The following is a 14,469-nucleotide window of genomic DNA, read 5'->3' as shown; positions in this document are numbered from 1 at the left end:
ATTTGTAATTTCCACTTTTTTAACTCATTCTGAATCTCAATTAAAAACGCTCTTTGAAAAAGTTCTGAATTTTTTCTATTTTTTTTTTTATTATTCTATCATAATTTTTGGGAATTTCTACATCATGTACCACTCAATTGACAATATTGGATTACGAAAGATGAAAAAAATCCAGATAACATTCGAAAGATAGTACACCCGGGCCTTAAACTAAAAACTTATTTTGTTAATTTTTTTTTGCAAGCGTGATATTGTTTATATTTAATATATATAAATAGAAATATATCGTCGCATTAAAATCAAAGGGGCGTAAGTGCCATTTCTCTGAGATTTTTTTCTCTTAATACCAAAGGGGCGTATGTTTTTTCTTCCTTCGAAATGGAGTTTTCTCAACTTATGAAAGGTTTTTTGTGGACAAATTTCTGAAGTGGCAAATGGACGTAAGTCCGACGAGCAAGTACTGAAGGGGCGTATCTCCAGCACATACGCCTCTTTCTTTTTATACTTTTTGTTTCTTTTCTAGCTCATATTGAGAATGAATAATTCCAAAGGGGCGTAACTCAGGCACATACGTCCCTTTGTTTTTGAAGCAATAATCACAGAGGGGCGTAATTCCAATATATATGTCCCTTCATTTGTTACTGTTCGTTCCTATTGATTCATCAAGTATAAACGGAATCACATGCACTACAGCCCTAATAATAAATAATATTTGATTCTACATTAACCTCCCCTCCCTCCCTCTCATCATGAATGTTCAAATTATTTCCCTTTGATTTTTTGCTTGAATGAAACAATTTCATGAGAAATATCAGTAACTAAACTAAAATTTTCTAAAATTTTCTTCTAAATTTATTCGATTTCATTCATTAATTTATTTCATTTTTTTAAATTATGACTGCGAATTTCAGGAAATTATCTGTATGAAATTTCGAGTCGTGACTGCTTTGAACACTTCGGAAGAAAATGAGACCATAAAGGAAGAAGAAAATAGTTAAAGCGTTTTATGTTGATATAACAATATAAAACTCATTATCGCGAGTAGACCTAAGATATAATGAGAGAGAGGCGTATGTGGGACTTACGCCCTTTTCGTTTTACTTCAACATGAAATGTGTCATCCGAAGTGCACAACACATAATGTAAAAAGGGCGTAAGTGTCATTTTTTGAATGAAATGAAACAGGCGCAAGTGTGGAGATACGCCCCTTTCCCGTTGAAATATAGCAATTACGCCTTTTTCCTAGATTTTTTTTTTCCAATTTTCGGTCAGAAATTCCATGAAAAACCGAAAAAAACAGGAATTCGGAACATACGCCCCTTTCACTTTTAAAATGGGTTTTGTGGCACTTACGCCCCTTTGATTTTAATGCGACGATATATATATATATATTTACTAGGGGGCTTCGCCCCCTGCTCGCTCCGCTCGCCAACCCGGGGGGGGCTTTGCCCCCCCCCTCGTCCGTGTGACCGCAGCGGTGTGACCGTACCCATAAACATCTTCCATATGAGCACCCCCTAATATAGTAATCCTCCATAAATATCGATATCCCCTTTATGACCACCCCCTCATATAGACATCTCTTATAAATACACGCACCTCCTCGTATAGACACCCAGCGTCCCCTGAATTTGAGCGTCCCCTGAATTTAAGCGTCCCCTGAATTTTTCGCCTTATTTTTTTATTTATATAGAGAGATAGAGAGAATCAATATTTATTTCCAAAGGAAGTGGAAAAAAGATTTCTTTAATCTCGGATCCTATGCAAAGATTATCTTTGTTCCTAAGCTTAAGGATATCCCTAGCGAAATAGATTACTGACACAAAAGGTGGCATCAATTTTTCTAAAGAGGACAAGTACCAACCAACGAGAGAGCGAGTTGGATTTCGGCTGCGACAATCAGACCGCGGTCGTCGCCACTAGCGCCGCTGATGAACCTTAAATTTACCGTCCTTTCGCGCCATCCTTCGAATCCCCGTAGTCATTACGAGACTGTAAACAACCAGTGTTCATAAAACAATAAGAATACGAAATAGTTTAAACATAGGATGTGCGCCTTCAGTAACAATGCACACGCACACACAGATGCATGAAATTGTACGACGTGAAATGGGGTCACAGCTACACGGAATATCCTCAGGTGACATTTTACAGTGGTCACAGTGCGACTACGTAGACAATCCAATCCCGGAATCATCCTCTGTGTGTCGTTAAATCCTGTAAAGTTTCACTCGTCCAAGAAAAATTTAATCGTGGAATCTCGTTTGCATGAATTAACCATTTTTCTTCCAGAATTGGTTGTGTGAATGTTTCCGTCTGGCAACTCACTTTATTCCATATCCCATAATATTCGTAATGAGGTACAACAAGATTCAAAATTGAACGGAACATTTATTTGACAATGGAATTCAAGCCGAAAATTAAACCGTTCATCATTATTAACAATTTTCATTTCACGTACATGAAGTTTAATAAATTCGTACCGAATTGGATTCGTGATATTATCAAGCTTTCCCCATTTGAGGGGATCGTTAAAAATTTTTAACGAGAAATTTCCGCCTGCGTGAAAATTTCTATTGCAATTTACCCGCTGCACAATCACCAGAAGTTGAGAGTAATTTTTCATACCTAATTTTCGGTTTTGTTTGAATCAACTACCAGCTGTCGAAAAATTTCTTCTCTTCGGGTTACGGGGAGACAGGGCTTCTGTATTGATCCCCGTATTTGATGTGCCTGGTCTGGAAACTGTGGACGAATCCAATTAAAAGTTTTCCACATCCAGGCACAAAGGGATTCTATTCAATATTCAAATTGAGCCGCTGATTTCGGTCGAATTTCGCTCAAAATTCTGAAGAAATGTCAACGGAATTTTTGCCGGAGTTTTTTTCCCACGAGGAGAGAAATATTCAATAAAAATTACGTATCTTTTCCGTAATTCCGGAGCGAAATGTGCTTGTAGGAAATTTTACGAAACTGTCTCGGAATTTTTCCAGAGCGTTTCGTATTTTTTGCCTGAATCTCCTATGAAAAATTACGATACTGTCACTTAAATTTTCTGAGTCGATTCCGTAATCGGTGAGCGAACTGTGAGTTCCATAATTTTTGCTGAACATTTCTCTCTGTGCATTTAAAAATTCCCGAAAAAATTTTCCCTCATCAATTGCTCCTCGCCTAATTCTTCCCTCAGAAATTTATTTTCCTTACTAATTTTTTCCTTGTGTAATTTACTTGGAATTTCTTTTTTTTCTTAGAAGCGAAAAACTGAAAAAAATTACTGACAAAAAGCGTTTTTATTATTCGCGATTGTTTAGTCAATTCGTTGTTTACCGACCAATGTTGATATGTAAATTTGAAATTCAGTGCAATTTCATTTTTAATCAGATCAGTTGAGTTGTGTTACATTCGGTAAATGTGAAAAAAAAATTTAAAGAAAATTTTTTTTTTTTATTTCGGTAAATGTTTTTTTTTGTAAAATTTCTGAAAAAATTTTGACAAAAACCCCCAGAAATTGTACTTGAACAGCACTAGAATTTTTCCAAAGAATTTTTCTCCATGTACATCAATCGATCCAATCATCAAAGACGATGAATCTTCGACGGTCCTTGTCTTCAAATATCTAAACAAGAGACATGTGCGCTGTCATCCTCCCCCATTGAGAAAAAAAAATGATAAGCTTCCTCCTTCCTTTCTTAATCTGTACCATCTCAATCTCCTTGAATTACTCCTCCAATCTTTTCCAATTTCCGCAAGGAATTCCTCTCCAAGTAATATAAAGAAAAATCCAATTTCTTAATTTCCAATCTCTTTCCTCTCGAGTAGAAAATAATTTGCCATTTCATCATATACGCAACAAGGATATTGGAGAGGTCATTGACCCACATTTACATCAAAGTTAAATCCACTTGAAAATTTTTGTCCACTTCAAAGTTGAACCCACTTCAAAATTTTCTCAACTCCAAGGTTCATCTACTTGAAAAGTTTTCTACTTCGAAGTTGACTCACTCCAAGATTCCCCAACCTTTTCTCCAATTTTCCCTTTTTTCAAATTGCAAAATTCGAAAGTTTTATTGAAATAACTAAAAAACCACTGAGGAGCCTTCGCTCAAAATCCAATTACACTCAAGATACATGATGACGCAGCGATTACACCAAATTGATTCAAATTCCATCGTTATTTCAGATAAAATCGTCGAATTTCAGTAAAAGTAACGTTGTTTGACATTTTCTCATATGTTTTATGCAGATAACTGGAAAACCGCTGAGGCAATCATTTCCATAATCTAACCAGTTCTAAATTACATGATGACGCATCGATCAAAAAAAAAAGTTGAATCGGTTCGTTCGTTCCGGAGAAATCGTTGGACAAAATTTCACTCACACATACATTTCTTCAGAAACGTTTCAGGATGACTCTAGAGGTCACGAAACGTGGACAAATAATCGAAATTCAACATTTCATTTTCGGGTTCATTACAATAACTTCCTCCCTTCGGGTCGGGAAGGTAAAAAATCATGAATTTTCCATAGAAGTTTTCATCGTTTCCCACGAATTTCTCCTTAATAATACTATAGAAATTCGTATACGTGAAAGAACACATTGACTCCAATCAACTTAAATAATAACGTGATGAATCATGAAAAATCTACCAAATTGTCAGGCGCGTGGAGCGCGCTTTCGACCTCGTTCCAGAAATTTCGCTTGAACAGCACTAGAATTTTTCTAAAAAATTTCACTCCGTACAGATCAAGCTCAATTTATTTTTCAATTGAATTATTATTCCCTCGTGCATAAAGCGATACTCCAGTTCAATCCACAAACTGCACGTCGGAAGATAGAATGAGCGCGTTTTTCTACATGTACAGGCTCCACTACAATTTCAGCAACGTCCCATGTTAAAAGACCGCATGAAAGTATTTCCAAGGAAATTGCGCCATGTAGCAAACCCAGCGAATTTAATGCCTGTGCGTTTGTTCTTCCATGCATCGATTGTCACGGCATCCACCGCATGTTTGGCATATAAATTAAATGACCCAGGCACCACAGCTTGCAATAATCCTGCACGTGAACTCAACGCTCTTGCTGTTTTCCATAAAGTTTGATTCTTTCCGTCACAAGCATCATAAACTTCCTGACATGCTGCATGTGCTGTTCATTCGAGAATGATAACCTCTGCACAAGGTCATGGACCACCGAACATGTATCGCGAAAATCGGAAGATCGTTTATCGTGAAGGATATCCAAGTACTTTGGCCATTTTTTTGAACATCAGAGTTTTCATTTGAGCCCCTTTTGACTCTAAGTTTCCGGACATTTTACAATGATTTTATTATTTAAACTTTGCAAGTCCGAATTTGAATCTCAATATTGAACCGTTAGAAAACATTTTAAAAATCTGGAAAAAAATAGGAAAGTTCACTTTTGGAAAAAATTTTATGGAATAATTTGAAAATTGCTGTTTTTGAAAATTACGAGCATGCTCGGTGAATAATTTATAAAGAATCAATTTTCCACAGTAAGAATCATTTTTTCAGAATCGTAACAAATTTATTCATATTCAGAATTCCATCAGAAGTTAATTTCATATCTAAAAAATATGGTTTTCGAAAATTTGAACAGTTTCAATTATTTATTTATAAACAACGAATGTTTAAAAAAATAATAATTCTGTGCAAAATATAATTCGAACGACGTTAAATATTCATGATTTTTTTTTAATTTTTTGATGATTGGAAATGGTTGAATCGATCATATGGGTTAATTCCATATATTTTTCAAATTTCTAAAGAATATAGTTTATGTAAAAAAATATATACAATATGTTTCAAATATTTTTTTTATATAAATTGGACCAATTTAAGATATTTTTTTATATATTTTTCAAAATATAAACTTTTTCGTGTGGGTGTGGAAAAAAATTAGAAAGTTCACTTTTGGAGGAAGATTTATGAATTAATTTGAAAATTTCAATTTTTTAAAATGACGAGCATGTTCTATGAATAATTTATGAAGAATCAATTTTCCACAGTAAAAATCATCTTTTCGGAATCGTAACAAATGTATTCATGTTCAGAATTCTATCAGAAGTTAATTTCATGTCTAAAAACAATGGTTTTCAAACGTTTAAACAGTTTCAATTATTTACTTACAAACAACGAATATTTATAAAAATAATAATTCTGTGCAAAAAATAATTTGAACGACGTTAAATATTCATGTTTTTTTTTGTTTTTAATTTTTTGATGATTGGGAATGGTTGAATCTATAATATGGGCTAATTCAATATATTTTTCTAATTTATAAAGAATATATTTTTTCGATATAAATTGGGTCAATTTAATTTTTTCATATATTTCTCAAAATATAAATTATTTCGTGTGGGTAGTGTGGCCTGTACCAATTTGTAAAAGGTACTTGGATATTCTAAGAGGTAACAGAATGCTACTAATTTTCCAAATTTTTTAACAAATTTCGAAAAAAAATCGAAGTAGATTCATCGCCAGAAGGCGACGATGAAGATCAACGTGCTTTGGGTTCGAAAAATACCACTAACTTTGAGTAGGAAATTTGTTCAAAAGTTTCGAGGTAGCGGTGGCCCTCTGTTACCCCTTAAACATCATGAACCACAAGTAATTGAGTACTCTGCCGGGAGCAGAGATGTCGGTGTTCTTCTTTCGCCTTCACAACTTGCGGCGACAGGCGGATGAGGCGCGGAAAAAACGTGAACGTCGGGGGACAGCACAGGGTGGTCAACGTGGGACCAATTGCGGGGACCAATCACAACCTACCGCAGGATCTATGCAGTGTTGTACCAAAGTTCATCGGGGTCCAAGCAAACTATTTGAAAGAGCACCTTTACAGCCAAGCGATTCCCTCGACGAAATTGCCCTTCAAATTCCTAGGTAAGTGTCGCATGGGAATTTATATCTGTTTGAAAAGACATTTTCAAGGTTTATTCTCGAAAAAAAAATAGTAACTAATTTTCGACACTTTTTGGAAATATTTTTCAGTCATTAAAAAACTAGAGAAAAATTGTCCTGATTGAATTATTCTAGTTATGTCCCATTCAAGAGGTTTCCCGAACCTTCTCCGGCCTTCGACCGATTTTTTGAAGACCTTTTAAACCCCAAGTTTTCTTTCGACAATTAAAAAAAAATTTTTTTGTCATTCCGGCCGTGAGGCAGCGCTTCAAAAAATACAGTTTGTCATACGGCCAAAAAAAACTTTTCTAGCTCATATGATTGCAGCCCTCGCCTTCGGCTCGAACTGCAAACTCATGTTCGCCAGAAAATTTTTTTTCGGCCTAGTGACGAAATATACTATTTTTGGCCTTCGGGTCCCTTTTTGCGTCCCGCTCGATAGTCTATCCAGCCGTATGCATGGGGCTATCCATTTTGTACTGTACCGCATTCGCACTCCTATAGAACATAGGAGTAGCATAGGAAACCACAGGAAACTCACGCCGGTACAGGCGGTTACTCTATTAGCAGCTTCCCGCTAGCCGGAGCCTCACGTTGAAAAATTCGGTTTCACGTGGGATCGAACTCACGACCTTTCGCACATTAGGCTTGCGTCTAACCCACTCGGCCGGCGATGTAAGTTACTTCTTTCGACCATGCGAACTACTTTTTTACTATTTTTTACTATGACGATGGGTAAAAACCGAAAAAAACTCCCGTAATTCTCCTCTAACTTACACCTTTAATAATTTTACCCCTGAAGTTGGAACCCAATTGTTCGGCACAAATTTCAAAATTCGAATCCATTTGGGATAATTTTTTTGGATTGTCAATGTCCTTTACATTGAATTGTTTTTAAGGTTTCATTTACTAATTTATTGAGCAATTGATAGATTAATGAATTTATGAAACAATTACACGGAGAGAAATCTTCAGTAAATGTTACAGAACTCACAATTCGCTCATCGATTACGGAATCGACTCAAAAAATTTAAGTGACAGTATCGTAATTTTTCACAGGAGATTCAATAAGTAAAAATCGTATCCGTAAAAATTACGGAACGCTTTTGAAAAATTCCGTGACAGTTCCGTAAAATTTCCTACAGCCACATTGCGCTCCGGAAAAGATACGTAATTTTTATTGAATATTTCTCTCCTCATTCGAGTCTGTCATGCGCATTCAGAGTTATGTTAATTTCACACTGGAAATCAGAATCTTTGATTAATGCAGACACATTTAAATGACTACAAGTATCTTCGAAAGGTGTTCGAAGTTCAGAAATGAGTTTCTGTGGCAGATTTGAGGAAATCTGCATTTACATTCACCTTAATTGCATGCATTCAGCGTAGAATTCCACAGAACCTAATAAAATCGATTTGAAGTGCAGTAATTACATCCTCTGGTGACGAATAAAAAAATTCAATACCTACTTCGATACTGAATTACTATCTCCTTGACACGGAACGACTTACTGACGGAGCAAAGTAGTTAAAAGAGGATGTACATAGCAGTACAAACCCATCGTCTCTCATAGCGCCGAAGTATCAAGGGGTCAAGAAGTGCCAGAGATAGAGGCAAGCACTTTTCTCAACTCCCTTTCAACGTACTGAGAAAACACTCCTGAGTATTCTTGCTTGACTCCTTCAATTTCGCTCGCTGCATCTGTGAGTGGTGGTGTCAGTTCTAGGAATAAACGCGAAAGTTCGTTAAGAGAACAGGGCGAACTGATGTCACCAGGGGAGAAGACATCACGATAATGAGTATGAGGGACGAAGTGACAAGAGAAAATGATGGGTGTTGAATTTTGGAGCTCAAAATTTTTTCTCATGTCAACATGAATTTCATTTAAGATATATTATCATGAAGTCATATTAAGTTGAAATTAAAGACAATTGTGGAAAACACAATTGCATGGGGCGTTTCCAAATGCCGGCGATCTTCGCGAGAAATCGCGATGTTAATATCGTTGTGGACCGAGGTCGGTGGCCGAAGCGGCTAGGTGCAAGCCTAGTGTGCGAAAGGTTGTGAGTTCGATTCCCCGTGGAACCGAGTTTTTCAACCGGAGGCTCCGGCGAGCGGGAGGTCGCTAATATAGTGACCGCCTGTACCGGCATGGGTTTTCTGTGGTTTCCCATGCTACTCCTATGTTCTATAGGAGTGCGAATGCGGTGCAGTGTAGAATCCACAGCCGCATGCATACGGTTGGATATGGCCGATTAGCCAATCAGAGGGCAGAAAGGGCCGGAATATTAAAAAAAAAAAAAAAAAAAAATATCGTTGTGGGTAGTCATAATTAATTTGAAATTGAAGGTTAAACTTGTCTCAAGGAGGGGGACGGTGGACACCACAATCGTATGAGACATCTCCAAATAGTGGCGATCTTCGCGAGAAATCGCGGAGTTCACACTTCTCGTTGAATCGCTATGTTAACATCGTTGTGGTACTTACGTTAAAATTGAAGTTTAAACTTGTTTCAAGGAGGGGGACGGTGGAAACCCCAATCCCATGGAGCATTTCCAAATGCCGGCTATCTTCGCGAGAAATCGCGAAGTTCACACTTCTCGTTAAATCGCGATGTTAGCATCATTGTGGATAGTCGTAATTAAGTTGAAATTGAAGTTTAAACTTGTCTCAAGGAGGGGGCCGGTGGAAATCACTAGCGTATGAAGCATTTCCAAATGGCGGCAATCTTCGCGAGAAATCGCGATTCATGCAGTTATGTTGACAGAATGGAAAAATTAATATCACTAATTCGTATTTGGTGTCTCTATATTTCTCAAGATTAAAGCACCAGAAAGTCCATTTTTATTTAGCAGAAACTCAACTTATTGAAAAACATTTCCATTTTTATGGATATGAAATTTATATCATTTCAAAATGTACCAATTGCATCAAACTATCACGACAATGATTATTCGTAAAATCCGAAATTATTTTCTCGTGATTTTTTCTATTAAAAAACACTTTATCACAGGGAGAATTTCCAAGAAATACCTAGTTTGAAGACAATATCATTATCAATTTTTATTCGTCATCATCATTTTTTTTCAAAGAGAAGTGGCAATGGAAAAAATGTTATTCTGTAAAAGTTTTATTCGTGGAAAAACATTCCCTTATTATGAATATAAAATCTATATTGCTTCAGAATTCATATCAATAAATTCAATTTACATCATTAGAATTAGTTTTTCAGCTAGACAATGTCTTTATTACAAAGTGGTCTCACAGAAAATTTTTGAATAATGCCCTAAAATCTGCCCAGAAAAACCCGAGTGAGAATTCAATATAAAAAACCCATCTAAAATAATATTGTACAACGAAAAGAATACATCTAAAATGTGTGATCCCTATTCATCATATTTCAGTACCACCACGACAAGGAGCTTGTGAGGAGGGTTTTCCGTTTTACTCTCCACAAGCTCCGGAAATAATAAACCGACATTTGAAAATGATAAAAAAACTGCCGAGCATCACCATTAATAACCTTTCATCCCGAACAGTTGAAGGTGAAATATATCCTTGGCAATATGGCTGATAACAGCCTGAAAACGGTATTCTCCCAAGGAATAGGATGATTAGTTATCATCTTTCAGCATCATTACGATAAAAGGAGTGTTGAGAGGTCTGGCTTTCACCCTCCGCTCGCAATTTTCAGACGTTTGACTTATTGCCGGCGTGAATTGAGGGGCTTATGCCCTTGTGTACTGCTGCTCTATCCTTCCTCATAACTTCCCATCAGCGCAAGATTTACTTCCAATCCTCCTGTTATGTTTGCGATGACACACACTTTATGAAGAAGTATGCTTCTTATTCTCTTCTAAATTGGCTGGTTTTCAACATAATCCCTGTTGTATCATATTTAGAATTTATTTCAAAATTTTATTTCCTCAGCAAATTCGACTGATTACAACTGATTAAGATCCAATTAAAATTTGCCCAAGAAATATTCTCACTACCCCAGGCTTATATTTCAAATGGAATTTCATAGCTTAACGGCCGATAAACTGCGACTTGTTTATTACGTTTTAAGCGCCAAGTTCAGTGCAAGAAGACATTTTCAAATAATTATTTAACAACTCAATTTATTTTGTGCATTATAAAACTGCGAAAGTCTGAAATAAAATCATAATGAATCTTTCTTCTCATTTTTATCGAAACCAACGATTCAGAGTAAAAATCATTAAATTAATTTTTCTATTTTTCATTCTTTTTTTTGCGTCGATCGAGTTCTCTCTCTCCTTCGGTTTCTTTTCTTTTGTATAACAAAAAGTCGTTTCTAAACACAGAACTTAAAAATTGGTATTATTCAAATCTTCATCTTTTCATTTTGGGTAGCACGTCTTCGCAACTAGGCGATATTTCAACTACGACATTTTAACTACGACATTTCAACTGAAATTTCCAACTACGACATTTTAACTGCGATATTTCAACTTGTGTCATTTGAACTGATCAATTTGAACTACGACATATCAACTGATTTTTAGTAAAATTTCTTTTTTTTTTACTTAGCTGAAATTTCTAATTTTGTTAATGCTTTGCTTTTTAACAGAGAATTTAATCCAACTCAGTTTAATTATTGAACTAATAAATCGATTAATATCATACAAAGATACAATTTATTTTTTTTCTTAACAATTATAAGAGACCAATAATTTACTAATACTGATAACAAGAAAATGAATGACAACTCCTTTAATCTGATTGAATTTGCTATTTAAAATTTTCCCGTTATCACAGTTGATTACACTGAGAGAAAAATCTGAAGTTCGATTTACAATAAGAAAATAGTTGAGGCATTTTGGTGAACGATACGATTTTTTTTGTATGCAGCACATTACATTATAGTAACTTCACAAGCGTAATTTTTGCAAATCAAAATGTAGTTAAACTAACCTAGGTTCAAAAGTAACCATGACAAATCTATCGTGAGGAGAACTATAAAATAGTTGCAATGACTACATTCCATTGTAGTAATTACTTCTCCGGCCATAGTTACCGTAACCCATAAAAATTGTTGAGGACTTTTTGACTATAATTCGATGGTGATGGAATATAGTCAGAAGAATTATATTTTTCTCTATTCGTAATTGCGAATGTTTTGGTGTTTCTGATATTATTCAACGCTGTTAATACGTTTCAACAAATTAGCCAATATACGGAGAGTAATATTCAATAACAATTACGTATCTTTTCCGTAATTCCGGAGCGAAATGTGGTTGTAAAAAATTTTACGGAACTGTCACGGAATTTTTCCAGAGCGTTCTGGAAATTTCAATCTGAATCTCCTGTGAAAAATTACGATACCCTCACTTAAATTTTCTGAGTCGATTCCGTAATCGGTGAGCGAATTGTGAGTTCCGTAATTTTTACTGAACATTTCTCTCCGTGTAAAAAAATGTTGGAAAAGGGAAAATTCAATAATTCGATATGCTTTTCATATGGGAAATGTCCAGCACGTAAATAAAATTGAAAGTGCAGTAACCTCGCCATGATTTTTCCCAAGATATAAAACACCTTTTGAACGAGAAACTTCTCAAAAAGGATTGCGGATACTGCAGTTTGCATCAATAACATAATCCTCAAGCCCCGTAAATCCCACCAATCTCATGAGCGATGCAACGGAAAAATATTTAGACGATTGAAACGGTCTGAAGAAGACTCTCCAATAAATCACAGTAGGTAATCTGCGGTCTAGAACCCTTCAGAGTAGCGCGTACCTAGGGTAAACGTACCTAAGATACCTCTCGTCCGGTGCTGACGCTGTCGGTGGTGAACTAAATCATGATTACCTTGAGAGCATCATCCTGTTATTTCTCGTGTCGAGTCGTTTTTTATCCCCCGGGGTAGAAGCTAAAAGGAATTGAGCAAATACATAGTGGAGAATCTTGGGAGTGTAGAGTCAACAGACGTGTCAATATTACCGAACGCCACCCTCCATCACCCGCCCCGCCTCGTAATGGGGCGGAAGTAAACTACCAATCTTGTTGTACTTAATCCCACTTATTCGTCTTCCTTCTGAATGGAAACTTTGTAATTGTTTATATTTAAGTTTTTGATTTTTTGTGTTATGTGCACTCGTTATGATCCGAAAAATCATAATACACTGACAATTAGGGTAACGCAAGGATGGCCATCAATATTATATTTCTTCAATATTAAACGGATTAGCGACTTACATTGATAAATATTTAAATATACTCATCACAATTTAAAAATAATATGATGTTACTAGTTTCAATTTCCGATTGATAATGAATTAAATATTTGATAATATAATAATACGATAATACAAATAAGTGAATATTTCGAATTTCTAGTGATGCCGCGAGGCATTTCATGAGACACCACCAGACAAAATTTGGGAGAGAGGATTTCGGTCTCAATGAACATGGAAATCTTCGCTCTCGTCTCAGTCTCAAAATACGCAATATCGACTCCTCTCGGGAGGACTCCGAGTCAATTTATTCCAGCTCGGTTTCCAGTTTTTCACGGTTTTTACATGTAAAAAACCGAGAAAAAAACCGAGATTTTATATTAAAAAATATGAAAAACGTGAGACCGAGATGAGATAAATTGACTCGGAGTCATCGCGAGAGTAGTCGATACTGCGAATTTTGAGACTGAGACGAGAGCAATGATTTCCGTGTTCACTGAGAACGAGATCATCTCTCCAAAGTTTTCTCTCGTAAAGTGTCTCGCGGCACTACTAATTTCTAAGAAAAAAACTTAAGGATTAATTGAATAATTGAAAGTTTAAGAGTGATGTTAACTAATTGACCGTTTCAAAATTTAGTGGTAATTATGATTTACGAATATGGGTATTCCTGGTGTGATGAATCAAATTAGTTGAGTTAATAGTATATGATGTCATCAAGCGATGAAAGTATTATCTGACGAATGGGACTTTATAATCCCACGAGTTAGACAATACTTTTATTGCCGTCTGACGTACAATGTTTTATATCGAGGGACTTATGGTCACTCTTCAATCGAGTGCCTCAGCGATTTCTAGAATCAGATGATTTCCTGTGATTTCCTGTTGATTTTTGTGATTTCTCGTATGATTTTTGTGATTTCTCAATCAGCATTAGAAATCATGATTTCTTTTGATTTCTTGTGATTCCCATGATTTCTAGTAGATTCCAATGATTTCTCCAGTGATTTCTTGAAATCACTAAGAAATCATGATTTCGGGACCAGAGTGGAGAATCTGTCGATAATGGAAATTTTCTACATGACGTTACAATCCGTAAGAATGTCAAAAATTTCGTAGCATCACTTTCGGGATTGGATGATTTCAAACGCACCAATACCATAACCAAGATTGTAGAGTTAAAAATGCAAAATCAATTTCGATTTTACACTTATCGATGATATTAGAAATGGGATACTAATAATCACACAACTAGCAAATAAGTGAAAAATACGTTTACTTTATTTTACTACGCTTGGAAGACACATCCGCTCTGTACCAATTCCTCAGAGGAACTAACTAAATTAACAAAGGG

At 35.7% G+C, this 14,469-nt stretch overlaps 1 protein-coding gene across 1 annotated transcript in view; it reads left to right on the top strand.

Annotated features, from left to right (window-relative positions):
* LOC107043570 (potassium channel subfamily T member 2) overlaps positions 1 to 14,469 on the top strand; it is a 169,943-nt gene that overhangs the window by 14,880 nt on the left and 140,594 nt on the right. Inside the window, exon 2 of the mRNA XM_029126494.1 lies at positions 6,654 to 6,900. Within this exon, the coding sequence (XP_028982327.1) occupies positions 6,656 to 6,900 (245 nt within the window). The 5' untranslated portion in view covers positions 6,654 to 6,655. The remainder of the gene's footprint in view (positions 1 to 6,653; positions 6,901 to 14,469) is intronic.

The sequence above is a fragment of the Diachasma alloeum genome, unplaced genomic scaffold, assembly GCF_001412515.2.
Source record: "Diachasma alloeum isolate Michigan unplaced genomic scaffold, Dall2.0 Dall_scaffold_00603, whole genome shotgun sequence".
Classification (NCBI taxonomy): Eukaryota; Metazoa; Arthropoda; class Insecta; order Hymenoptera; family Braconidae; genus Diachasma; species Diachasma alloeum.
This window is presented reverse-complemented; position numbering and strand designations above follow the sequence as displayed.